The sequence below is a fragment of the Hyperolius riggenbachi genome, chromosome 10 (genome assembly GCF_040937935.1).
Source record: "Hyperolius riggenbachi isolate aHypRig1 chromosome 10, aHypRig1.pri, whole genome shotgun sequence".
Lineage (NCBI taxonomy): Eukaryota > Metazoa > Chordata > Amphibia > Anura > Hyperoliidae > Hyperolius > Hyperolius riggenbachi.
This window is the reverse complement of record NC_090655.1, coordinates 258,152,878-258,178,888: the sequence shown is the minus strand read 5'-3', so window position 1 is coordinate 258,178,888 and position 26,011 is coordinate 258,152,878. Positions and strand designations below refer to the sequence as shown.

Sequence of the window (26,011 nt, the reverse complement as noted above, 5' to 3'; positions counted from 1 at the left end):
TAAAACACACAGATGACTGGAGAGGTGAGGAGGATTCTGGGAAGTCATGTGGCATTATTGTTGCTCTTTCCATACAGAGTTTACCTCCAGTGAAGTCTGGTGATCATGTGACCATCACTGTGCCCCCTCCTCACTCCCTGATATCTGAGAGACACAACAATCAGAAGATTCTAGATGTCACCAGGAAGATGATGGAGCTGCTGACAGGAGATGTGAGCGGTGCTGGGAATTATGGGACATTAACCAGTAACATCAAGGGGTGTGTCTGGGTGGTGACTGTGTCATGTGTGTCAGGTTCCTGTAAGGTGTCAGGATATCACAGTCTTTTTCTCTGGTGGAGTGGCAGCATATAGAAGGACACAAGGTCCTTTAGAAGGATGCCATGATGAGGGTTCTTAGAGACCCCAAACTTTGTTTCATATTTTCCTTTGCATATGTTCTTAACTGTGTTACCATTTTAAAGTATCTTTTATTTTGTGCACTTAGGGTGGAAAACAGGTAAACACTGTGATTAAATGGAGAGAAGTAGAGACGCATGTGAGGAGTGATCAGCAGCCTATGGAGGAGGGTGACATGATGGGGACAATAAAAGAGGTAAATGAAGAGACATATGTGAGGAGTGATCAGCAGTCTATGGAGGAGGGAGACCTGATGGGGACAATAAAAGAGGAAAAAGAAGAGACATACGTGAGGAGTGATCAGCAGTCTATGGAGGAGGGTGACATGATGAGGACAATTAAAGAGGAAGAAGAAGAGACGTATGTGAGGAGTGATCAGCAGTCTATGGAGGAGGGAGACCTGATGGGGACAATAAAAGAGGAAAAAGAAGAGACATACGTGAGGAGTGATCAGCAGTCCATGGAGGGGGGTGACATGATGAGGACAATTAAAGAGGAAGAAGAAGAGACGTATGTGAGGAGTGATCAGCAGTCTATGGAGGAGGGCGACACGATGGTGACAAATAAAGAGGAAGAAGAAGAGACGTATGTGAGGAGTGATCAGCAGTCTATGGAGGGGGGTGACATGATGGTGACAAATAAAGAGGAAGAAGAGACATATGTGAGGAGTGATCAGCAGTCTATGGAGGAGGGTGACATGATGAGGGCAAGTAAAGAGGAAGAAGAAGAGACATATGTGAGGAGTGATCATCAGTCTATGGAGGACGGTGACACGATGGTGACAAATAAAGAGGAAGAAGAGACATACGTGAGGAGTGATCAGCAGTCTATAGAGGAGGGTGACATGATAAGGACCTATAAAGAGGAAGAAGAAGAGACATATGTGAGGAGTGATCAGCAGTCTATGGAGGAGGATGACATGATAAGAGCATATAAGAAGGAAGACATTATTACAGGAATGAGCACAGGTGAGTGATAAACATTAGAGATGGAAAATATATATTAAGCTGAATAAGAAACATGTCCCTGCTAGACACAGTATAGGTCACATGACACCAATAACTGGGGGAGGGGCTGTAAGAATGTGACAGATGTTTGGGGGGAGGGGAGACTGAGGTGAAAAGTACATAAAAAGTCCCTCTACTAGAACCACTATGCCAAGTGCGATCATGCTTTCCTAAACTGAAGTAGAAGAGTAAGAAGTTGCCCCCATACTGCATGAATTTCAGGCAGGGAGTGAATAGTCAAATGACAGATCTGACAAGGGTGTTCATCAACCACCAAACAAATGTGAGCGGTAATATGAATGTTATGAGTATACAGTCTACACAGTTACTATGATCAGGGCTGGTCTGAGGTGCAGGCTCAGAAGGCATCAGCTTCTGGGCACTAAGTAGTAAGGGCTTTGCTCTCCATACTCCCTCCCGCTATCACTCTCCAAGTTCCCTCACTGGCCAATCGGCTTCTTCTCCCTCCTAGCACAGAGCTATTTAGCTGTATGGCAGCAGCCGGAATATCTCATCTGGTGACGCATCTGTATATGCCAGCGAGTCACAGGATGTGAGGTACCCACTGCAGCCATGGAGACCGGATGCTAGGCGATGCTGAGGAGAGAAAGCCGGAGAGATGCTATGGGAACCTGGAGAGGTGAGAGTGACACTACCTCGCTCTCATCCCAGGCTTCCTATACTGGGTGGGGCAGCAGGTTACCTATACTGGGGGATTATTGTCGCTACCTATACCTTTGGCAAGGTAGTGGCTTCCTATACAAAGGGACGAGGGGGCATCAGACTATACTGGGGGTGAATCTGGCTACCTTTAGGGGTGGGAATCAGCAACCTGTATTAAGGAGTGAATCTATCTATACTGAGGGTGAATTTGGCTACCTTTCCTGGAGGGGGATCCACACTGGGGGAAGCTTTATCCCTATGAGGGAATGTATTTACCTGTGCTGGGGAGATGTGACTAATACCTTTATTGGGGGGGGGGGGGGGGGTGGGAGGAGGGGCACCGTTGAATCCTGCCTCTGATCTTGCAGAATTTTCCCGGCCCTGACTATAATAATATATTGTCAGGACAGTCAGTAAACAGGCAAATAATTCCCTCATTTCTCTGACAATCCAGACACACACCCAGAAACACTGAGGTATAAAACATCAGCAGCTTATTCATGTTATAGAATCCTATAGAACAGCTGGAGGAATTTCTTGTGTTTGGCTTTGTTGGTGTCGGCCAGATGCCCAACAGAGACTCTGACCAGGAGGGAGTGACACCCTCATAGCTGCAATAACCAGCAGTGTGTTCTGATCGCTGCACAAATCACTAGAGCTGCCCAACATAGACTATGACCAGGAGGTAGTGACACCCTCATAGATGCAATAACCAGCAGTGTGTACAGATTGCTGCACAAATCACTAGCGCTTCCCAACAGAGACTCTGACCAGGAAGGAGTGACACCCTCATAGCTGCAATAACCAGCAGTGTGTACAGATTGCTGCACAAATCACTAGAGCTGCCCACCAGAGACTCTGACCAGGAGGGAGTGACACCCTCATAGCTGCAATAACCAGCAGTGTGTACAGATTGCTGCACAAATCACTAGAGCTGCCCAACAGAGACTCTGACCAGGAGGGAGTGACACCCTCATAGCTGCAATAACCAGCAGTGTGTGCAGATTGCTGCACAAATCACTAGAGCTTCCCAACAGAGACTCTGACCAGGAGGGAGTGACACCCTCATAGCAGCAATAACCAGCAGTGTGTGCAGATCGCTGCACAAATCACTAGAGCTGCCCAACAGAGACTCTGACCAGGAGGGAGTGACACCCTCTTAGCTGCAATACCCAGCAGTGTGTACAGATTGCTGCTCAAATCACTAGAGCTTCCCAACAGAGACTCTGACCAGGAGGTAGTGACATCCTCATAGCTGCAATAACCAGCAGTGTGTACAGATCGCTGCACAAATCACTAGAGCTGCCCAACAGAGACTCTGACCAGGAGGGAGTGACACCCTCATAGCTGCAATAACCAGCAGTGTGTACAGATTGCTGCACAAATCACTAGAGCTGCCCAACAGAGACTCTGACCAGGAGGGAGTGACACCCTCATAGCTGCAATAACCAGCAGTGTGTACAGATTGCTGCTCAAATCACTAGAGCTGCCCAACAGAGACTCTGACCAGGAGGGAGTGACACCCTAATAGCTGCAATAACCAGCAGTGTGTACAGATTGCTGCACAAATCACTAGCGCTTTCCAACAGAGACTCTGACCAGGAGGGAGTGACACCCTCATAGCTGCAATAACCAGCAGTGTATGCAGATCGCTGCACAAATCACTAGAGCTGCCCAACAGAGACTCTGACCAGGAGGGAGTGACATCCTCATAGCTGCAATAACCAGCAGTGTGTACAGATCGCTGCACAAATCACTAGAGCTGCCCAACAGAGACTCTGACCAGGAGGGAGTGACACCCTCATAGCTGCAATAACCAGCAGTGTGTACAGATTGCTGCACAAATCACTAGAACTGCCCAACAGAGACTCTGACCAGGAGGGAGTGACACCATCATAGCTGCAATAACCAGCAGTGTGTACAGATCGCTGCACAAATCACTAGAGCTGCCCAACAGAGACTCTGACCAGGAGGGAGAGACACCCTCAGAGCTGTAATAACCAGCAGTGTGTACAGATTGCTGCACAAATCACTAGAGCTGCCCAACAGAGACTCTGACCAGGAGGGAGTGACACCCTCATAGCTGCAATAACCAGCAGTGTGTACAGATTGCTGCACAAATCACTAGCGCTTCCCAACAGAGACTCTGACTAGGAGGGAGTGACACCCTCATAGCTGCAATAACCAGCAGTGTGTACAGATTGCTGCACAAATCACTAGAGCTGCCCAACAGAGACTCTGACCAGGAGGGAGTGACACCCTCAGAGCTGCAATAACCAGCAGTTTGTACACATTGCTGAACAAATCACTAGAACTGCCCAACAGAGACTCTGACCAGGATAGAGTGACACCCTCATAGCTGTAATAACCAGCAGTGTGTACAGATTGCTGCACAAATCACTAGAGCTGCCCAACAGAGACTCTGACCAGGAGGCAGTGACACCCTCATAGCTGCAATAACCAGCAGTGTGTACAGATCGCTGCACAAATCACTAGAGCTGCCCAACAGAGACTCTGACCAGGAGGGAGTGACGCCCTCATAGCTGCAATAACCAGCAGTGTGTACAGATTGCTGCACAAATCACTAGAACTGCCCAACCGAGACTCTGATCAGGAGGGAGTGACACCCTCATAGCTGCAATAACCAGCAGTGTGTACAGATTGCTGCACCAATCACTAGAGCCGCCCAACAGAGACTCTGACCAGGAGGGAGTGACACCCTCATAGCTGCAATAACCAGCAGTGTGTACAGATTGCTGCACAAATCGCTAGAGCTGCCCAACAGAGACTCTGACCAGGAGGGAGTGACACCCTCATAGCTGCAATAACCAGCAGTGTGTACAGATCGCTGCACAAATCACTAGAGCTGCCCAACAGAGACTCTGACCGGGAGGGAGTGACACCCTCATAGCTGCAATAACCAGCAGTGTGTACAGATCGCTGCACAGATCACTAGAGCTGCCCAACAGAGACTCTGACCAGGAGGGAGTGACACCCTCATAGCTGCAATAACCAGCAGTGTGTACAGATCGCTGCACAAATCACTAGAGCTGCCCAACAGAAACTCTGACCAGGAGGAGTGACACCCTCATAGCTGCAATAACCAGCAGTGTGTACAGATCGCTGCACAAATCACTAAAGCTGCCCAACAGAGACTCTGACCAGGAGGGAGTGACACCCTCATAGCTGCAATAACCAGCAGTGTGTACAGATCGCTGCACAAATCACTAGAGCTGCCCAACAGAGACTCTGACCGGGAGGGAGTGACACCCTCATAGCTGCAATAACCAGCAGTGTGTACAGATCGCTGCACAGATCACTAGAGCTGCCCAACAGAGACTCTGACCAGGAGGGAGTGACACCCTCAGAGCTGCAATAACCAGCAGTGTGTACAGATCACTGCACAAATCACTAGAGCTGCCCAACAGAAACCCTGACCAGGAGGAGTGACACCCTCATAGCTGCAATAACCAGCAGTGTGTACAGATCGCTGCACAAATCACTAAAGCTGCCCAACAGAGACTCTGACCAGGAGGGAGTGACACCCTCATAGCTGCAATAACCAGCAGTGTGTACAGATTGCTGCGCAAATCACTAGAGCTGCCCAACAGAGACTCTGACCAGGAGGAGTGACACCCTCATAGCTGCAATAACCAGCAGTGTGTACAGATCACTGCACAAATCACTAGAGCTGCCCAACAGAGACTCTGACCAGGAGGGAGTGAGACCCTCATAGCTGCAATAACCAGCAGTGTGTACAGATCGCTGCACAAATCACTAGAGCTACCCAACAGAGACTCTGACCAGGAGAGAGTGACACCCTCATAGCTGCAATAACCAGCAGTGGGTACAGATCACTGCACAAATCACTAGAGCTGCCCAACAGAGACTCTGACCAGGAGGGAGTGACACCCTCATAGCTGCAATACCCAGCAGTGTGTACAGATTGCTGCACAAATCACTAGAGCTACCCAACAGAGACTCTGACCAGGAGAGAGTGACACCCTCATAGCTGCAATAACCAGCAGTGTGTACAGATTGCTGCACAAATCACTAGAGCTGCCCAACAGAGACTCTGACCAGGGGGAGTGACACCCTCATAGCTGGAATAACCAGCAGTGTGTACAGATTGCTGCACAAATCACTAGAGCTGCCCAACAGAGACTCTGACCAGGAGGGAGTGACACCCTCGTAGCTGCAATAACCAGCAGTGTGTACAGATTGCTGCGCAAATCACTAAAGCTGCCCAACAGAGAGTCTGACCAGGAGGGAGTGACACTCTCATAGCTGCAATCACCAGCAGTGTGTACAGATCGCTGCACAAATCACTATAGCTGCCCAACAGAGACTCTGACCAGGAGGGAGTGACACCCTCATAGCTGCAATAACTAGCAGTGTGTACAGATTGCTGAACAAATCACTAGAGCCGCCCAACAGAGACTCTGACCAGGAGGGAGTGACACCCTCATAGCTGCAATAACCAGCAGTGTGTACAGATTGCTGCACAAATCACTAGAGTCGCCCAATGTATTTCTATTCTCCTCATGGTGATGAAAATCTAGTTCCAGCTAGTATACAGCGTGAAATTAGCCAGTGGGTGCAGCTGTAGCTGATTTTGGTTGGTCCAGTTCCAGTCTGGAGAAATATTACAAGCACACGTGTCTCAGACTTATTGTCACACTTTATAAATGAGTGTGAGGTGATCACTGCAAGGAGAGAAGCCAGCACATCCTGTAACATCTGAGTGGCTAATAGTTCATATATGCAACACCTCTAATGGGCTAAATGCATACATTGCATTCAAACAGGTACAGCTCATATACATTAATGACCCTAATTTCTAATGGAACCGGAAAATGACATGCAAGCTTGAATACAGACTGGGAGCAGCTAGCCTTCCTGTTAAATTGCATATAGCCTAATAGAGGTGCTGTATATATGAGCTGTTAGTCATAGGATGCATTGGCTTCTCTCCCTGCTGTCTACAAAAATGTAAGTTACACATTTATGCCTAGCTGCTTCCAGGATCATATATATGTGTTCAGGTCATTATAACTAGAGGTTAGGGTCCCTTTCTGAAGGGATGGCCTCAGCGTGGTGGAAGGGTCCAGTACCCAATACTTTGCATGTAAAATGTTTGTGGAAGCTAGCATCCTCCATAGTTTAAATGCAGCATCTTTTTGTATGCAAGGTGTGCACTTAACCTGTTAGAGGTGGTGGATGCCTGAGCGGTTAATCATTCAGGTGCAGCATGTCTGTTGCATGCATGCGCAGCCCCCCCCCCCCCCTTTTTTGTTTATGAGGTGATCACTGGTCCCCTCTCAATGGATACTCTGCTCTAATTAAAGACCCCCCCCCCCCCCACACACACACACACACACCCTGTGTCAGGCTTTCAGTAGGGGCCGTTATAGGCTTCGGGAGGGGGGGGGGAGGGTTACAGGATTGGGGAAGCAGAGGTATTACTTATATAAGTTATGGAGATATAAATAATAATAATAACTAATATTCTTGTTACTGGCTAAACAGCACCAAAATGCTTCTCTGCAGAAACAATGATGGAAAGCTCAATTTCCCCTCCATAATACAGAGGATATTCCCAAGTGTTCAGTTTTATGTGAGCAGGATGTCACCCCACAATGCATCTTTGGTGACTATACAAATCATATATCCCTCTGCAAAATTCTAGTGGTTCTGGTTCTCCATGACATCATTGGCCAATTTGACCACCTCCACGTAGCATAAGGGTGTAAGGTCTGGCGACCTATCCACCTATGAATCAGCCTCAATGTCCCAATCTACCTCCGCCGACTTCGCCTTGTGTGGCGCGTCCCCGCTTGAGAGACAACACCTACCTGACTTCGGTTACACCCAGGCCTTTAGGGCGCAAGATGTTGAGGCTGAATGCAGGGTGGGTATAGTTAGATCACCAACACCAAACACGAGAAACAAAAGCAGATTCCAATAACAGTCCGGGGTCATACACAGGCATCTGAGATTCGCAGTACAGAAGGAGCAGGCAAGAGAGTAGTCAGGAGTTTCTGGGGTCAGTTCAGGCGGCGAGCAAGGAAGGTCCAAAATCAGGCAGAGGTCAAAATCCGAGTAATCCAATAGAGAATAGTTTTCCAACCAGGATACACGCACCCAGCAGCTAGACTAGCTAACGCTATCACGGGCAAAGACAGTCTGACATGCTCAGATTTAAATAGCATCCACACACCAATCAGTAGCCGGCCACTCACACCATCACCAATCAGAAAGCCCTACCTAAGTGTGAGCTGATCTAGAGCTGTCAGCTGACACAGACATGTCGGCGTCTAAGTGCATAGGACGGGCGCACTGTTACATGCGCCCGTTTCCTAGCAATGCTGGACAGACGCATTGCCAGCCGCGTCCGTCCCTTAGCAGAGGCAGGGAATGTGCGCCCACCCCCGTTGACCTGGAGACCGGGGACGCGGTGCGCACGCGAGAGCTGCAGTGACCCGGAAGACCCAGGATGTGGAAGTCTGCTGGTGGAGACGGACGCCTCGCTGGATCCCGGAGGTGAGTGTCTCACAAAGGGTTAAACGATTTTGAAAATTAAGAATACATTGTGTAAGTCAGCTCTCATTCATTGAAATGGTAAAATTGTCCAATCAGAATTGGATGTGTGTAGCAGGCTCTAGGGCAGAACAAGCCGCTCAATGGGAGTCATGCAGCATGTCTGTACAAGAAACGCTCACCTGAAACAATCATCAGCAGCTGATCCCAGACAATACACATTGCTGTCAGCGAGTGTTTGAAGAGCCAGAGTCCCACTTCTTTTGCAGGAACTTTTGCACAGCAGCAGACAGATCTTTGCCTCCTAGCAAACACTGCCTTGATAAAGGGGTCTCTACGTGAATCTGAAACGTTGGCCATATTTTTTACATGGAACCAATAAAGATTAACTTTGGATGTGCCAGCTTTTTTTCCTTGTTAGTGGCAAGTATATCCACTCACTGTGCTGTCTGCCATCCTGGATATGACCCACTGTTATATTCAGCCTCTTCCTTCTCTTTTTTCTTTTAGCTAACTGCCATGTTTTTATTTTACCTGTATAGATGGCTGATTAAAATCTGCCTATGTATTATTTCCTGCAATCCTCACCAACTCTACTGTTGATCCTATTCAGATGGACAATTTATATCTGCTTATATAGAATATCTCACAGTGTATGCCTACTTTATTGATGTTCCTTTTTATTAGTGCCTTGCTATATACTTGCTGCAATTTAATTTCTATTGATCATTTATTTCGTTAGTGTCACAACAGTATATACTATACACAGCGGCAAAGAGAGTTATGCTGCATACCCCCGATGGTGGAGTAATCCACACTCTGCTCTTATTTGTGGTTTTATGCATGTTACTACACAACTGTTTTTTTTTACTTTGGTGCAACTGACATTCCATTTCTTTTTATACAACATTCTGCTCCTCAGACTGTTGACTTTCTTCTTTCCGATCTTGGCTTGCCTGGTGCATTGACAGTTCAGTGTTATTATTTACCGGGTTTGGGGGGAAGGTTAGGTGAGGGGAGGAACCTGTGTTATGTAGTTGTATGGGCCTTTTTATTCTATTATTAATACGTGCTGCTGGTAGTCCATGTGCCTTACGATGTTTGATTCATAATGGGTAGGGAACTTAGGCTAATGTCATGGAATGTACGAGGGCTGGGTACACCAATGAAGCTATTGGCTCCTGATCACGTGATCACTATGATCGCTGGTGGATCTTAGTGATCACTGTTAGAGCTGCGGCGGTAGGGGGTAGGGAAGAAGAGGATCCACTCACCTTCCTGATGTTCCCCCAGTGATCGTTGCTCCTTTCTTCTCTGGCCGGCATGCCTGCTCGCTCTGACGTAAGTATCTGGTCCCAGCTTGATGACGTCATCAAGCCGCGACCCGGAACTGAGCGGCTGTACGAATGGGGATGCCAGCTAGAGCGGAGGGGTCCACAGCTGCTCATCGCTGGAGCGGGGGAGGTGAGTAAAGGCTGCTGACTACAGGGGGGACACCTGACTACCAGAGGGACACCATGTCCAGCTAGCCACAGTGGGGATCTGGCTGCCTGACCCCCGCTAACGTGCCCCCCCATGCAAAATCGCCTGGTCCTTAACGGGGGTTAGGCAGCCAGTCCTGAAAGGGTTAAAATAAATCCAGGAGTCGCTATGTCTATATCCATAGTCTAGTGGATTCTTTTCCACTTAAATTACGGGCAATCTATCTGCCTCCACATGCTTCATTGGATATACTTCGCCCTATTATTCCCCTTTTGCTCAATGATGGCGCCACGTCTGTAATGTGTGTGGGCGATTTAAATTTAAGTGTGGATGATAATATAGACAGGTTTCCATGTGGAAATAGCAGGTGAGGTGGAAAGGGATCAGTGTAGACCGACTGGGTATTGTCACTGGGCTGGTCGGATGGTTGACGGATGCTCCACCCAGACAGCCATGAATATTCCTGTTACACACCGGCTCAAAAATCGCTGTCTAGGTTTGATCATACTCTAGGAAAATTAACAGCTATGCAGCATATCGAATCGGCTGAATATTTAAATTGGGGAATCTCAGACCACTCTTCATTATTGGTGTCAATGAGGATATGTGAAGAGACCGGCCAGTTTGGAGATTTAACTCCTTCAGGTTTTCTCAGTTCCCATTGCCGGATCGCACGGTGGAGTTCTTCACCAATAATGTGAACACGGCACCCGTACCGATAGCGTGAGACGCTTTTAAATGTTACTTGCGTGGCGCACTTCATTCCACAGTTTCATACATTAAACGTGAAACTCTGGAAAAAGAGGATAGACTTATGCATGCTTGCTCCGAATTGGCGTGTGGATACATCCGAGAACCATCAGACAGTTCCAGGAGGGCTTCGTTATTGGCACAGCGGGAATTAAATATTTTTTTAAAATCATAAATCAAAGCAAAAGCTATTCTTTTATAGGCAATCCTTTTTTCGAAGATGGGAACTTTACCATCTGAGCCTCTTAGCTCAGATGGCACATGGCCATAGAGGTGCTTCAGTTATCACGTCTATAGGAAATTAAAATGGGGCTGTAATCCGAGCCACTCCAGACGTTCTGATGACTTTTAACGATTTTTAGAAACAACTCTACTCCTCTCCAGCTACTAAATCCCCTGATGACATTAGAGAATGTCTTGCAGGTTGTATATTTCCCTGCTTAACAGAGGAACAAGTCAATAATCTAGAAGCCAGAAGCCCCCTTTAGCCAAGATGAAGTTGAGATAGCCATCTCCTCCTTTACAGGCAAATGAAGCCCCAGGCCCTGATGAAATCCCAGCAGACTTCTATAAGCAATATACACTCACCTAAAGGATTATTAGGAACACCTGTTCAATTTCCCATTAATGCAATTATCTAATCAACCAATCACATAGCAGTTGCTTCAATGCATTTAGGGGTGTGGTCCCGCCTGGTCTGATGAGTCTCGATAGAGTCAGAATAAGAACATGGATCCATCATGCCTTGTTACCACTGTGCACACTGTTGGTGGTGTAATGGATGCATCATGAATGCGGCAGCCAGAATTATCCACTCCTCCCCTCGGTCCACCACCGCGGCTCCCCTCCTGGAATCCCTCCACTGGCTTCCTATCCAGTCCAGTCCAGAATCAGATTCAAGATACTGTGTCTGACCTACAAATCTGTCCACAAAACCTGTCCAACCTACATTTCCGATCTTACTCAGAGGTACACACCTAGCCACTCACTCCGCTCTTCCAATGAACTTCGCCTGACCGCCCCCGCATCACCCAGTCCCATGCACGCCTCCAGGACTTCTCAAGAGCTGCTCCAACCCTATGGAACTCCCTACCTCCACCCATTAGGGCAGCCCCTCCCCCTTCAACATCTTCAAGAAGGCCCTCAAATCTCACCTTTTCACTCTGGCCTACCACCTCTCACTAGTGCTCTAAACCCGCAGCTGAACTCTGGTCCCCTACCATTCGTGTCCCTCACCCTCCCTCTAGATTCTAAGCTTTCGGGCAGGGTTCTCCTCCTTTTGTGTCCTACCTGATCATGCACCTCCATTAGTGTGCACCCAGGCTATGCATTTGAGTGAACTCCACTTGCCTAATCTCCTCCATTCTCCCATCCAGTGACTGACTAAGCATTACCTTGTACTCATACTGTGCTGCGTGATCTGGTTTTTCTTGTATTCCTGCGTTGTCTTATAGCAGTATGTAACCCCTAAATATTGTCTGTAACCTAAACTAATTGTCAGCGCTGCGTAATATGTTGGCGCTTTATAAATACAATGAATAATTAAATAAATAAATTAAATAAATAATGGTGTGGGGGATGTTTTCTTGGCACACTTTAGGTCCCTTAGTGCCAATTAGGCATCCTTTAAATGCCACGGGCTACCTGAGCATTGCTTCTGACCATGTCCATCCCTTCATGACCACCATGTACCCATCCTCTGAAGGCTACTTCCAGCAGGATAATGCACCATGTCACAAAGCTCGAATCATTTCAAATTGGTTTCTTGAACATGACGGTGAGTTCACTGTACTAAAATGGCCCCCACAGTCACCAGATCTCAACCAAATAGAGCATCTTTGGGATGTGATGGAACGGGAGCTTCGTGCCCTGGATGTGCATCCCACAAATCTCCATCAACTGCAAGATGCTATCCTATCAATATGGGCCAACATTTCTACAGAATTCTTTCAGCACCTTGTTGAATCAATGCCACGTAGAATTAAGGCAGTTCTAAAGGCGAAAGGGGGTCAAACACCGTATTAGTATGGTGTTCCTAATAATCCTTTAGGTGAGTGTAGAGACTACGTAGCTCCAGAACTTCTTAATGAGACACTGAAGTCTCTTAAAAATCATCTTTTTATTATAAAATCCTGTGTAATATGATAGCCCTACCTAAACCGCCACATCCCCGCAGCTGAAATCTAACAGTCTCTCAGTCTCTCTCTCTCTCTCTCTCTCTCTCTCTCTCTCTCTCTCTCTCTCTCTCTCTCTCTCTATCTATCTATCTATCTATATATATATATATATTTTTATATATATATAAATTTATATATATACAGTGGCTTGCAAAAGTATTCGGCCCCTTGAAGTTTTCCAGATTTTGTCACATTACTGCCACAAACATGAATCAATTTTATTGGAATTTCACGTGACAGACCAATACAAAGTGGTGTACACGTGAGAAGTGGAATGCAAATCATACATTATTCCAAACATTTTTTACAAATCAATAACTGCAAAGTGGGGTGTGCGTAATTATTCAGCCCCCTGAGTCAATACTTTGTAGAATCACCTTTTGCTGCAATTACAGCTGCCAGTCTTTTAGGGTATGTCTCTACCAGCTTTGCACATCTAGAGACTTAAATCCTTGCCCATTCTTCTTTGCAAAACAGCTCCAGCTCAGTCAGATTAGATAGACAGCATTTGTGAACAGCAGTTTTCAGATTTTGCCACAGATTCTCCATTGGATTTAGATCTGGACTTTGACTGGACCATTCTAACATATGGATATGTTTTGTTTTAAACCATTCCCTTGTTGCCCTGGCTTTATGTTTAGGGTTGTTGTCCTGCTGGAAAGTGAACCTCTGCCCCAGTCTCAAGTGTTTTGCACACTCCAAGAGGTTTTCTTCCAAGATTGCCCTGTATTCGGCTCCATCCATCTTCCCATCAACTCTGACCAGCTTCCCTGTCCCTGCTGAAGAGATGCACCCCCCGAGCATGATGCTGCCACCACCATATTTGACAGTGGGGATGGTGTGACCAGAGTGATGTGCAGTGTTAGTTTTCCACCACACATAGCGTTTTGCATTTTGGCCAAAAAGTTCCATTTTGGTCTCATCTTACCAGAGCACCTTCTTCCACATGTTTGCTGTGTCCCCCACATGGCTTGTGGCAAACTGCAAACGGGACTTCTTATGCTTTTCTGTTAACAATGACTGTCGTCTTGCCACTCTTCCATAAAGGCCAACTTTGTGAAGTGCACGACTAATAGTTGTCCTATGGACAGAGTCTCCCACCTGAGCTGTAGATCTCTGCAGCTCATGCAGAGTCACCATGGGCTTCTTGACTGCACTTCTGATCAGCACTCTCCTTGTTCGGCCTGTGAGTTTAGGTGGATGGCTTTGTCTTGGTAGGTTTACAGTTGTGCCATACTCCTTCCATTTCTGAATGATCGCTTGAACAGTGCTCCTTGGGATGTTCAAGGCTTTGGAAATCTTTTTGTAGCCTAAGCCTGCTTTAAACTTGATTCCTGACCTGTCTGGCGTGTTCTTTGGACTTCATGGTGTTGTTGCTCCCAATATTCTCTTAGACAACTTCTGAGGCCGTCACAGAGCAGCTGTATTTGTACTGACATTAGATTACACACAGGTGCACTCTGTTTAGTCATTAGCACTCATCAGGCAATGTCTATGGGCAACTGACTGCACTCAGACCAAAGGGGGCTGAATAATTATGCACACCCCACTTTGCAGTTATTGATTTGTAAAAAATGTTTGGAATCATGTATGATTTTCGTTCCACTTCTCACGTGTACACCACTTTGTATTGGTCTGTCACGTGAAATTCCAATAAAATTGATTCATGTTTGAGGCAGTAATGTGACAAAATGTGGAAAACTTCAAGGGGGCCGAATACTTTTGCAAGCCACTGTATATATAATTTTTTTTTATTTTTTTAACAGCCAACATGAAGCGATACAGAGATTATGCCATATATTGGAATAAATAGTGCACTACATATCCACTCACCCATACAGCGCTGTCCCCAATCACCCCCTCCCCGGCAACCTCGACCCAAAGTCGCCTCCGTCCAACCAGCAAGCAACTTCCCGATGAGAACAGACACAGGCGCCCACAAAGAGACAACAAGACGAGGCACCACAGAGAAGGAAAAATAAATAAATAAACAAACAGCCCCACCCACATCCGAGCAAAAAGCGTCCAGCCCAAAACCATCCACACCCCCCACAAACTGCCACAGTCCGTGGGACAATCCAAAGCTCCACACCACTCCAAACTGCTCCAAGCATCCCAATCACCACGACCAACCGGGGACAGCTGTGCCAACCAGCTCATAAATATATTTTAGATATCATCCATCCAGACCAAACTGGCTTCATGCCAGGCAAAAGTACATCCATAAATATAAGGTGAGCACTTGTCTATTCCCAAATTCATCACAATGTCACAGGAGATAGAGCCCTGGTATCCTTGGATACAGTGAAAGCTTTTGACTCTATAGAGTGGGACTTCCTTTCTGTCTGTATGGAGTGGTTCAGATTCGGCCTAAAATTTTATTAGCTGGGTAAAGACTCTATATAACGCACCTACAGCCAGGATAGGAATCAATGGTCAGGTTTCAGAATATTTAGGTTGCATCGTGGCACCTGCCAGGGGTGCCCGCTGTCCCCATTCCTGTTTGCCCTGGCCATTGAGGCAATAGCTATTAAGATCCGAGCCTCCTGTTTGTTGCAGGGTTTGTCACTAGGTCCATACACTGATATCATCGATCTGTATGCAGATGACATCATTTTATATTTAGAAGACACCTTTTCTTCCCTTAGAGAGGCAATGACTGTAATAGATTTGTTAATAGTAAATATGTGGGGAGGCTAAAAGGTTAAGAAGTAAAAAAATATTATTTATTATTCACATTATTATGGCAGCACAGAAAACAGCCCACCCAAACCCATTTAAAACCAACGATTGGACTGAGTCCCCTTTGTCTAGGACAGGCACCTATATGAAGGATTGGAGTGCACTCCGTTAAATCCTATTACCACATAATCTTCAGGGCCCTCTTTGTTTTAATGTCCCGGTATAACATCAGGGTTGCTGCTTGAGATGTCTCCACTTTCTCCATATAGATTCCTCATAGGTATGCATAACCCTTTTCAGCCTCTGAAACGCCACTCTACGCGCACCCCGGGTTAATTCAAACAGTCTATATAACCAAACCGGCTCTCTGCCGAGACTCACGTGTCCTTCAGGATAGGATAGCGTCTAAGCGTCATCTGCAGTGTTCTCCCCAGAATTTTTTTTCCAGCCGGCTGGCATGAAATAGTAGCTGGGTGGGACAAGATGAGAATGCAGGGCCAGTGCTTCTGTGAGCAATTCTACTTACAGCAGAGAAGGAGGTGAGTCAATGACAGCCGGGTGGTCACCAAAACTAGCCAGGTGGAGCATCCGGCTAAAAGAGCCTGGGGAGAACACTGATCTGGCGGGTACCGCCGGCATGACAACTGGTTTGCCGGTTTCCCTGCGTGCCAGGTCTTTGGTCCTATGTTAGGTTATTCCCCAACATGGTCTGTAGGTTATGGTGTACCGGGGGAGCAAGCGGAGGCCGTTAGTAAGGTGGAAGCGTATCCAGGAGCGAGCGCATGTCGGGTAGCATCAGTAAGCGTTATATTCTGCCATATTCTACCATATGCTGCCATAATAATGTGAATTAATAAATAATATTTTTTTACTTCTTAACCTTTTTGGCTCCCCACATATTTACTATTTACTATATGATTGTAGTGGGTGAGACTTAAAGTTTATTGGTAGATATCCCATTTGTGTATGTGTATAATAGATGTGTACAGCCTGCATTCTGGACTGTGTACTAATTGAGATAAGTCCTGTGTGCTTCCATTGCATAAAGACTCAATCAGCTTATCTCAGGGGGAGTTCCCATTACGAATAGTTCAACCATTTAAATATTTGGGTATTATTATAACCAAATCATCCAAAGAATTTTATTCTGCTAATATATCCTCACTACTACTAGAGTTAACAAACAAATGCAAGGCATGGGGGAAATTGCCGTTGGCAGTTATTGGAAGAGTCAACCTCCTTAAAATGATTTCTCTGCCCAGAATTTTATATATTCTTCAACACTCTGCTGTCCCGATTAAGAAAACCTTTTTCTCCCAACTGAATAGTATAATTTCTTTATTTATATGGGGAAACAAAAGAGCTCGTTTGAAACTTTAAACCCGTATGAGGCCTATTACTGATGGGGGTTGGCTCTTCCTGACTTTTACCTTTACTACTTAGCTGGGCAATTAAGATTCTTACAATCATGGATGCCTGATCAAACACCAATCCCCTCAGAATTATTCCATGCACAATATGCCTCAGGGCACACACTTTTTTCTTTGTAACACTATTTTTATTCAATATCAAAAAAAGAAATCCAGTTACAAACAGTAACATGAAATATATAACGGTAGTTAGGGATCTTATGTTACATGGGTCGAACAGTTTTTGATCTAGAAGTAGGAAGGAGAGTAGTTTGATGACAAGATCTTAAGTCTAAGGGTTTAGACTTGGACAATCTTCCTAGGTGGATAAAAGTTATAGGTCCATTCAGATAGAGCCAAAAGTCTATTAAGACCAGACCCTGTATCCCATTAGTGAGTAATAAGAGAAATAGTAACAAGTTTTGACCTTGATAAAACGTCAATTGAACTGAATGAAAAGGGATGAAAATATTTTAAAGACCAAAGGTGAGGTCTGTATTGGTAGGTTTCATTATCAGAGAAGAGTGTAGAAAAAGAGAGAAAGGGAATCAGATTAGGAAGTACAGGTGAGAGGAGTCACAATGCTCAGAATCCTAGCATATATAGTAGAGAAAATGTAGTCTCTAAAAGGTAGGAGGGGCAAGGAGCCTAGAACAGTTGTAAAGAGGCCCAGACAATTACTGAAAAGGTATCTAGGTGTCTCGACAGTCATAGAATATCTAAGACACTCTACGCTTAGGTTGGTCAAGATGAGGGGTTGAAGGGATCATCAGGTCACACACTTTTTATACTGTTAGAGGCTGGTGCTAAGGGGTTCTTGTAACTATCCTCTTGACCCTCTGCATAGGCTGGCCCTCCAGGTGTGGCGGAGCAGCAGAAGGATATACGGGTATTCTGATAATCTCCCCTGAGACTCCTCTCTGGTCTAACCTGGCCCTCCCTCATTTAATGACAATACAGGATTTGACATGTGAACTACACAGTGTTACCAGGTCATAGATACTAGCGGCTATATCTGAATTTATGTACAATTTTCAAGTACCTAGCTCCGCAGAGCTTTGAGCCTTCCAACTTAGACATGCCCTCAGAGCCCAATTTGGAATGTGGCCCTGCTGATTGGAGTACTTAGAACACAGGGTGTCCAGGGGTTGATTTCATATTTGTATACACATTTATTGAATGGGAAAACTGAACATCAAACTGTGTCAGGGGTGGCCAAATGGGAGGGAAACTGTATTTCTATTCAACAAGACGAATGGGAAGATTTCTATCTTTCTGTTAGAGACTCTGTAACAAAATTTGGAGCCTTATTTCTTCTATCCTATAAGTTCATATGCCTGTTCTAATGTGCTCTGGCTTACTGCAGCCTTTCCTACTTGCACAGTGACTGTATTATCTCTGTTATATAATCTAATCTTCTATCCTCTGTCAGGTCTGTCGGGCTCAGGCAGTCAGGCTGGAATGTGCTGTGCTGCTTGTGATTGGATAGAAGCTATACACACCCTCTCCCGGCCCCCTGCACACTCTGTATGACTCACACACTGAGCTCCTCTCGGCCTATCACTTGCTATGTATTTTGTTTGTAAACACTGCATAAAAATGGCAATTACAAGCCAGGATTGCACCAGGGAGTGGCAGAAAATGCCAGGGCCAGGGCTTGCCCACACTTCCCTCTAGGTGTCGCATGGTGGTTTGGGGGCCCCAGCGAGTGAGAGAGACCTGGGGCCCCCGGGCTGTCATGTGGACCAGTGTTAGTGGCAGAAAATGCACAGAGGGGCCCAGGAGAACATAATGAATAGAATGGTATGCTTTTTATTGCAAGAATTTTAGAGTACAGATTCTCTTTAAACTATCCTCCACAGCTGCTCACAATCGGCTTATACAGCTGTATATTATACACCATGCTTATTGGTCCCCTGTTGCAATGTTCGCCAAACAGCTTCGTCAAGATGAGTTGTGTCCAAAATGTGGTGCTGCTGAAGCAGATTTTTCCATCTTATGTGGCAGTGTCCTGTGATTATGGACTTCTGGCGTCAAGTTGTGTCACTATTGTCAACTGTTGGGGACAGCACACTTGATTTAGATCCCAAACTGTGTCTTTTTGGTTTGATGTACAAAGTTGGTGGTCAACATTACCATCATATATTTATTTGTGAATCTGTGAATTTTGGCCAGGAAAGCAATAATATTGAAATGGTCTTCCCCAGATCGTCCCCTGATATCCCTGTGGCAAACTTTAATTATGGAAGTTATCCAATTTATAAAAGTACTGTACTCTAACCAAAAATGCCCTCTAAAATTCAATAGAATGTGGCAAAAATGGCTGGACTCCCAGAGCACAATCTGAATTTAATCTGATATCACTGGTTAGCCCACATGGTCTCCATGGTCTCTTTTATGCTTGGTTTGCATGACACTACCCAGCCCCAGTTTATAATGTTGTAATTGGTCTACCTGAGCCGTTTGCTTAGGTTTATTTTTGTTATTATTATATAGCATTCATACAATAGGTATTAGCAATGGAAATATCTCATAGCCATTGTCTGTATTTGCACTTTGGCAGTATCACTTCCGTATCTAATAGGTTACAAGATGACTATGCCTAATATGTATTGTAATTGTACATTCCAGACAGTAGGTATGTTGCCTCTGTCCATTCCTGTTGTAGTTTTCTTTGTTAGTTAACTAAACAAATTTAAAAAACTAAATTTACATACAAGCCACAGTTATGGTCATGTGATTGGCCGCCTGTAATGAGCACAACCTTCTGCAGTTCTCTGTCAGGCTGATAACTAGCGATGGTCAGTGACATGCTAATAATAACTCTGAGATGGTGCAAATTGTATGCTTATTATATGCAAAGTCCATCTGGTTTATTTCCAATCTGCATAAACTTAGCAGCAACTTTCTCAGTTGTTCACTGACCATCCCTAATGATAATTGTTCCTCCCCTCAGAATTCTCTAACAGGAAGTGATGATGTTTCTCTATTTGCAGCGCGGAGTCCCGGCATCAGGAACCTCTCAGAGACTCGTCTCGCTGTATCCACAGACTGTACAATGGATGATGATGTCATTGGTCAAGAGTCTCCTGAAGATATCCTGGTTACCCCAAATATTCCCCCTCACCTGTCTAACTCTGAGGGGCCTCATACCCAGCACAGCTCTCCCACTGCTGGAGGGTTTTATTCCTGTTCCACATGTGGGAAACGTTTTGTTCAGAAATCAAGTCACAAGAGATCTCCCAGTGGTAAGAAGCCAGATGCATGTGCTGAGTGTGGAAAATCAGAACTTGCTTCACATGAGAGATTTTACACTGTAAAAAAGCCCTATTCATGTATTGAGTGTGGGAAATGTTTTAAATGTAAAGAAGACCTTGCCAGACATGCAAGATCTCACACTGGTGAGAAGCCCTTTTCATGTCCTGAGTGTGGGAAATGCTTTGGACGGAAAGAATGCGTTGCCATACATATGAGATTGCACACTGGGGAGAAGCCCTATTCATGTGCTGAGTGTGGCAAATGTTTTGTACAGAAATCACACCTTGTCAATCATAAGAGGTGTCACACTGGTGAGAAGCCCTATTCATGTGCTGAGTGTGGGAAATGTTTTGCTAAGAAGTCAAACCTTGCCACACATCAGATATCTCACACTGGTGAGAAGCCTTATTCATGTGCTGAGTGTGGGAAATGTTTTGCTACGAAGTCAAACCTTGCCACACATCAGATATCTCACACTGGTGAGAAGCCTTATTCATGTGCTGAGTGTGGGAAATGTTTTAAACAGCAAACATACCTTGACAGCCATATGAGATCTCACACAGGTGAAAAGCCCTTTTCATGTCCTCATTGTGGGAAATGCTATGGATGGAAAGGATACCTTGCCAGCCATGTGAAATCTCACACTGGTGAGAAGCCCTATTCATGTGCTGAGTGTGGGAAATGTTTTATACAGAAATCAAAACTTGCTTCTCATGAGAGATTTCACTCTGCTAAGAAGCCATTTTCGTGTACTGAGTGTGGGAAATGTTTTAATTCTAAAGCAGACCTGGACAGGCATGTGAGATGTCACACTGGTGAGAAGCCCTTTTCATGTCCTGAGTGTGGGAAATGCTTTGGACAGAAAGGAGAAGTTGACAGACATGTGAGATTGCACACTGGTGAGAAGCCCTATTCGTGTGCTGAGTGTGGGAAAAGTTTTGCATATAAATCCATTCTTGTCAGACATGAGAGAGTTCACTGGTAAAAAGCCCTATTGGAGTACAGAGTACAGGAAAAGTTTTGATTGAAAAGATGATACACATATGAGATCTTACTGGTGAGAAGCCATATTTGTGTACTTATTGTAGGGAAATGTTTTTAGAAGCCCGTATTATGTACTGAGTAAGGGAAATTTATTTTATTTCTTGCAAAGTGCACAGAATCCCGAGGACTCTTTCATGCTATTCTGTGTGTTGGATTGCTAAAGTGTTCAAATCATTGAACTGACCAGACTTGATGAGATAAACATGGGTACATACAGTACTAAGCCTGGTTAGAACTTGCCTGTATTCATTCTTTGTTTGTTCTAGTGTAGTGGTTAATAAACCAGGTGTTTTATCTACGCAAATGAGGCAGGATCTGCAGTCACATGCAGCCACAGCTCTGCTAAACAATTAATACAAGTCAAAACACTTCTATCTCTGTGAACAAACACTCCTGATAATAAGAGAGTGCTGAAAAGTGAGTTATTTTGTTGGGAGTTGAATTATTCAGAGGCAGGATAGCCCCTTAAAGGGAACCTAAACTGAGAGGGATATGGACAATTCCGTTTAAACAATACTAATTGCCTGGCAGACCTGCTGATCTCTTTTGCTGCAGTAGTAGCTGAATCAGACCTGAAACAAGCATGCAGCAATCCAGTCTGACTTCAGTCAGAGCACCTGATCTGCATGCTTGTTGAGGGGCTGTGGTTGAAAGCATTAGAGACACAGGATCAGCAGGAGAGTCAGGCAATTGGTATTATTTTAAAAGGAAAAATCCGTATCCTTCTCAGTTTAGGTTCCCTTTAAAATGAAGCTGAGAATGTCAGACTCCAGGAAAGTTCTGTATACCAGTTCTACTACACATACAATTCACTTTCTTTTGAGTTTATTTTCATTTCTAGGTGGCTTTAAAATTAGATGCTGAACCTCCACGTCCACAACAGTCTGCAATGATGTGCAGCCAGTAATAAGGTATTGCCCATTATGGGTTTTCTCCAGTCCACTCATGAGTTCATGTAGGCACAAGTCCACCACTTTGCCCGATCACATGATCCTCATCCAGCTGTCTGATCAGACTCCCATTTTGTGCTCCTTCCACTTCCTGTACTGCCACCTGGAGGCTACTTAGTGCAAAAGCGCCTTCACAATTACAGTACTGTGATTAACTGTACTTACAGGATAACAATTTGTATCAGAATCTGTCAGTTTTATTCGCCAATAATTTTTTTTTTTTTTATTGGAATGTAAAGTCTTTAGAGGACAGCATACTCCCCTGCATAATAGGGTAATCCATTAATAGAAATTCCCTGAGCTCCGCTGTCATTTTTTCTGAGTTTTATTCGCCAAGCATGACTGGGTTGTGCCCAGAATTGATTTTGGCACAGGGATTATACAGGACTCAAAGTAGGAGGTAAGACACACAATGGGGTTGTGGGTAGTAGGGTTAAGAAGGAGCTGGAGAGTGAAATAAGGGATAGCCTAAATAGGATAGCAAAATAAAAAAGGAACATAAAAATACTCTATCAGGTTGGTTATTAGGGGAGCTAACAGCTGAAAGGGAGAAAACTAAAATCTCTGCTACTCTGGAGATCCCAATATGCTGTACAGAGATGTAACCGCTCATTTTAAGAGTTAAAACAGGTAAAATGTTGGCCAGACCCTTAATGAGAATCTGTACTGTCCGATTTGTACAATAAAAAACATAACAATCGAGTCACTGCGATCTCCTGGGTCCTTCTTTGCCGTTTCTGCCGCTCCCCGTCGCAATCCTGGCTTTTACTCGCCAGTTTTAGGCAGTGTTTACAAACAAAAAACATGGCCGTTAACCAGGAAGTGATGTATGTGTATGTGTATATATATATATATATATATATATATATATATATATATATATATATATATTTCCTGCTATATCATGGCAGCATACGATTGGGTAAACCCCGCCCCCAACATACAGGTCTGTGTAACTATAAATTAAAGACTCACCCCCTTCTTAGTGCTTTTTCATTTCCTGTCCACGCTACAGGTCTGTTCCCGTTTTCCTGGGAATCTTTTTATTTTTCACCTTACCTGGCTGCCTTCTTGCAGCCATCCGGCCAGGTTCTGCCTCTCCTGGCCGAAGCCCTGCCTTATGCCTCATTGAGAGCGCCGGTTTGGGACCCTTCCTGGCGGGGTAGATGCTCTACATGGAGCGGGACCGTATGCGTAAGGGGCACTGGCTGGTACAGCGGCCGAGCGGGGGAACCGTTACGGCTACACACTTCACTTCCGACTCTCTTTCTTCTCTGGTCCACTTCCGCGTTCCACGCGGAGGAAGTGAGCGGAGCGGGCGGAGCTGATTGGTGGACGCTAAAAGGAAGTGCGTCTTTTCTCTCCTCGCTGCAGTTCAAACAGCCGCGCTGAGCAGAGAGGTCTGAAAACTGCTGGAGCAGGTAACACACTGGTCATTTTCTTCTTTTGTTGGGCCGCCGTGCCTATGATTATAGATGCATTGATGGAATATTTGCTCAGGCAGCAGGCTCACTGGTGGCTTCTGTATGGTCTCTTTTTCAGTGGTCGCAGATCTGTTGGCACTTCCTTGGAGAGGTTTGTGGAAGGTTTGTGTAATAAAAGAATTGCCTGTGGGTGAGACACTTCTTTTTTTACTTTACAAATGTGTGATTGTACCCACTGTTCTCTTGCAGCTGATTAGCTGGAGGAGAATGGAGCCGGATGCCCAGAATAATGGCCAGCATAGCTCTGAGAGGTAATGGTGCATTTTTTTCTTCCCGCTGATGTTTTTGGGGAAAAAAAAAAAGGGGGGAGTAATATTATAAAAGAGTGCACATTTAAGCAGACTATCTCTGCTTTGTCTCTGCAGCCCTTCAACTTCGAAAGCAAGCAAAGACAAAACAAAGACACAGAAATCTTCTGCTGGAGGGAAGGCCACAAGCAAGACCAAGCATATTGAACCACAACATAAGAATATTTGCTGGGCCTGTGGAAAGCGAGCCTTACCTGATAAACTTGTATGCGAGAACTGTTTATACTCCTTGCCTGTGGAGGATGTGGAGGAATTTCCAGATATAGAGACAATTGTTAGACAGATTGTTAAAGATACGTTAAAGGAAAAGAGAGGGGACTGTAACCCGCAGGCCTGCATGGATGTAAATGTTGATAAATTGACAGAAGCTCCTGACATAGACATAGGATTTGATTTTGCAATGGTGTCACAACTGGTGAGAGCAGTTAAAGACGCTATTGGTTGAGAAGACTCACAGGAGCCCCCAAAAAAGAAACCGAGATATTATCCCCATTTAAAAAGGGAGGCCGAGGCGTTTCCGTTAATGGAGGAGATTGAGGAATTATTTGAAGAGGAGTGGTCTAAATTAGAAAGAAAACCGCAGTTGACTAACAGGTTTACTAAACTTTATCCGCTGGAAGGGGGACTATTGAATAAAATAGAAGCACCCCCTATGGTAGATGCATCCATAATTAGACTGGCTAGACACGCCACATTGCCATTGGAGGATTCAGTTTCATTTAAGGACGCCTTGGAGCGCAAAATGGATATGGATCTTAAGAGGGCATACTTAACTATGGGCTCTTCCGCAAAACCAGGTATAGCCTTAACATCCATCGCGAAGGCAATTCAGGCATGGACTGATAATTTGGAGACAGCGATAAATGCAGACTATGATAAACAGACTCTGATTGCATCCTTGGAGGAGTTCAGGATGGCGTCAGACTTCATAGGCGAAGCAGGCATAGATGTTGTAAGATGCGCAGCTAGAGCTATGGTGCAGACAGTAACCTGCAAAAGAGCGATGTGGCTAAGACACTGGTCGGCAGATAATAACTCGAGAGTTACGTGGTGTAAAATACCGTATGATGGAAAGCATTTATTTGGTGAGGTTATGGATAAGGCCATATCTAAGGTAACAGGGGGCAAAAGCGGACTAATTCCACAGGAAAGACGAATCAAAAGACAACAGTATAACACTGATAAAAGGTCCTTTCGATTTCGGAGAAGCGAGACCTCATCTAATAGAGGGGGGAAAGGCTACAGAAGAACATGGCAGAACGCACAATCCACTTTGTCTAGATTCTCGAAGCAGAGGCCTACACAGACCAATTTACAGAACCAGAAATCGTTCTGAGAATACGCCCGCCCACTCTCGTCCAGTGGGAGCTCGGCTGCAGGCCTTTCACAGAGTGTGGGCGAACCAGGTGGAAGATACCTGGGTGATAAAGACTATAAGGGACGGTCATACCTGGAATTTCGAAACACATCCTCCAGACAAGATCTTTGTCCCGACAAAGATACCAAGAGACGAATGCAAGAGAGACACGCTTATGTTATATGTAGAAGACCTACTCAGGAAGAGAGCAATAGCGGCAGTACCAAAAGAGGAAGAGTATTCCGGATTTTACTCCCAACTATTTTTTGTAACCAAAAAGACAGGGGAACTCAGACCAGTTATGGATCTGAGAAACCTGAATCGTCACATACGCAAAATGAAGTTCAAGATGGAATCAATTCATACGATAAAGAGAGCGGTACAACCACAAGACTGGCTCATGTCAATAGACCTAGCAGATGCGTATCTGCACATCCCGATCCATCCGAATTTCAGAAAGTTCCTAAGATTTGCAATAGGCCAGGCCCATTTCCAGTTTACG

General features: G+C 45.3%; 2 protein-coding genes across 2 annotated transcripts in view; both read left to right on the top strand.

Moving 5' to 3' along the window:
• The window catches only part of LOC137537127 (uncharacterized), a 627,974-nt gene that overhangs the window by 425,706 nt on the left and 176,257 nt on the right, over positions 1 to 26,011 (top strand). The gene's annotated exons all lie outside the window — the stretch shown is intronic.
• The window catches only part of LOC137535342 (zinc finger protein 665-like), a 79,848-nt gene continuing 55,132 nt past the window's right edge, over positions 1,296 to 26,011 (top strand). The window contains exons 1-2 of the mRNA XM_068257169.1: positions 1,296 to 1,366; positions 20,105 to 20,356. Of these exons, the coding sequence (XP_068113270.1) occupies positions 20,171 to 20,356 (186 nt within the window). The 5' untranslated portion in view covers positions 1,296 to 1,366; positions 20,105 to 20,170. The remainder of the gene's footprint in view (positions 1,367 to 20,104; positions 20,357 to 26,011) is intronic.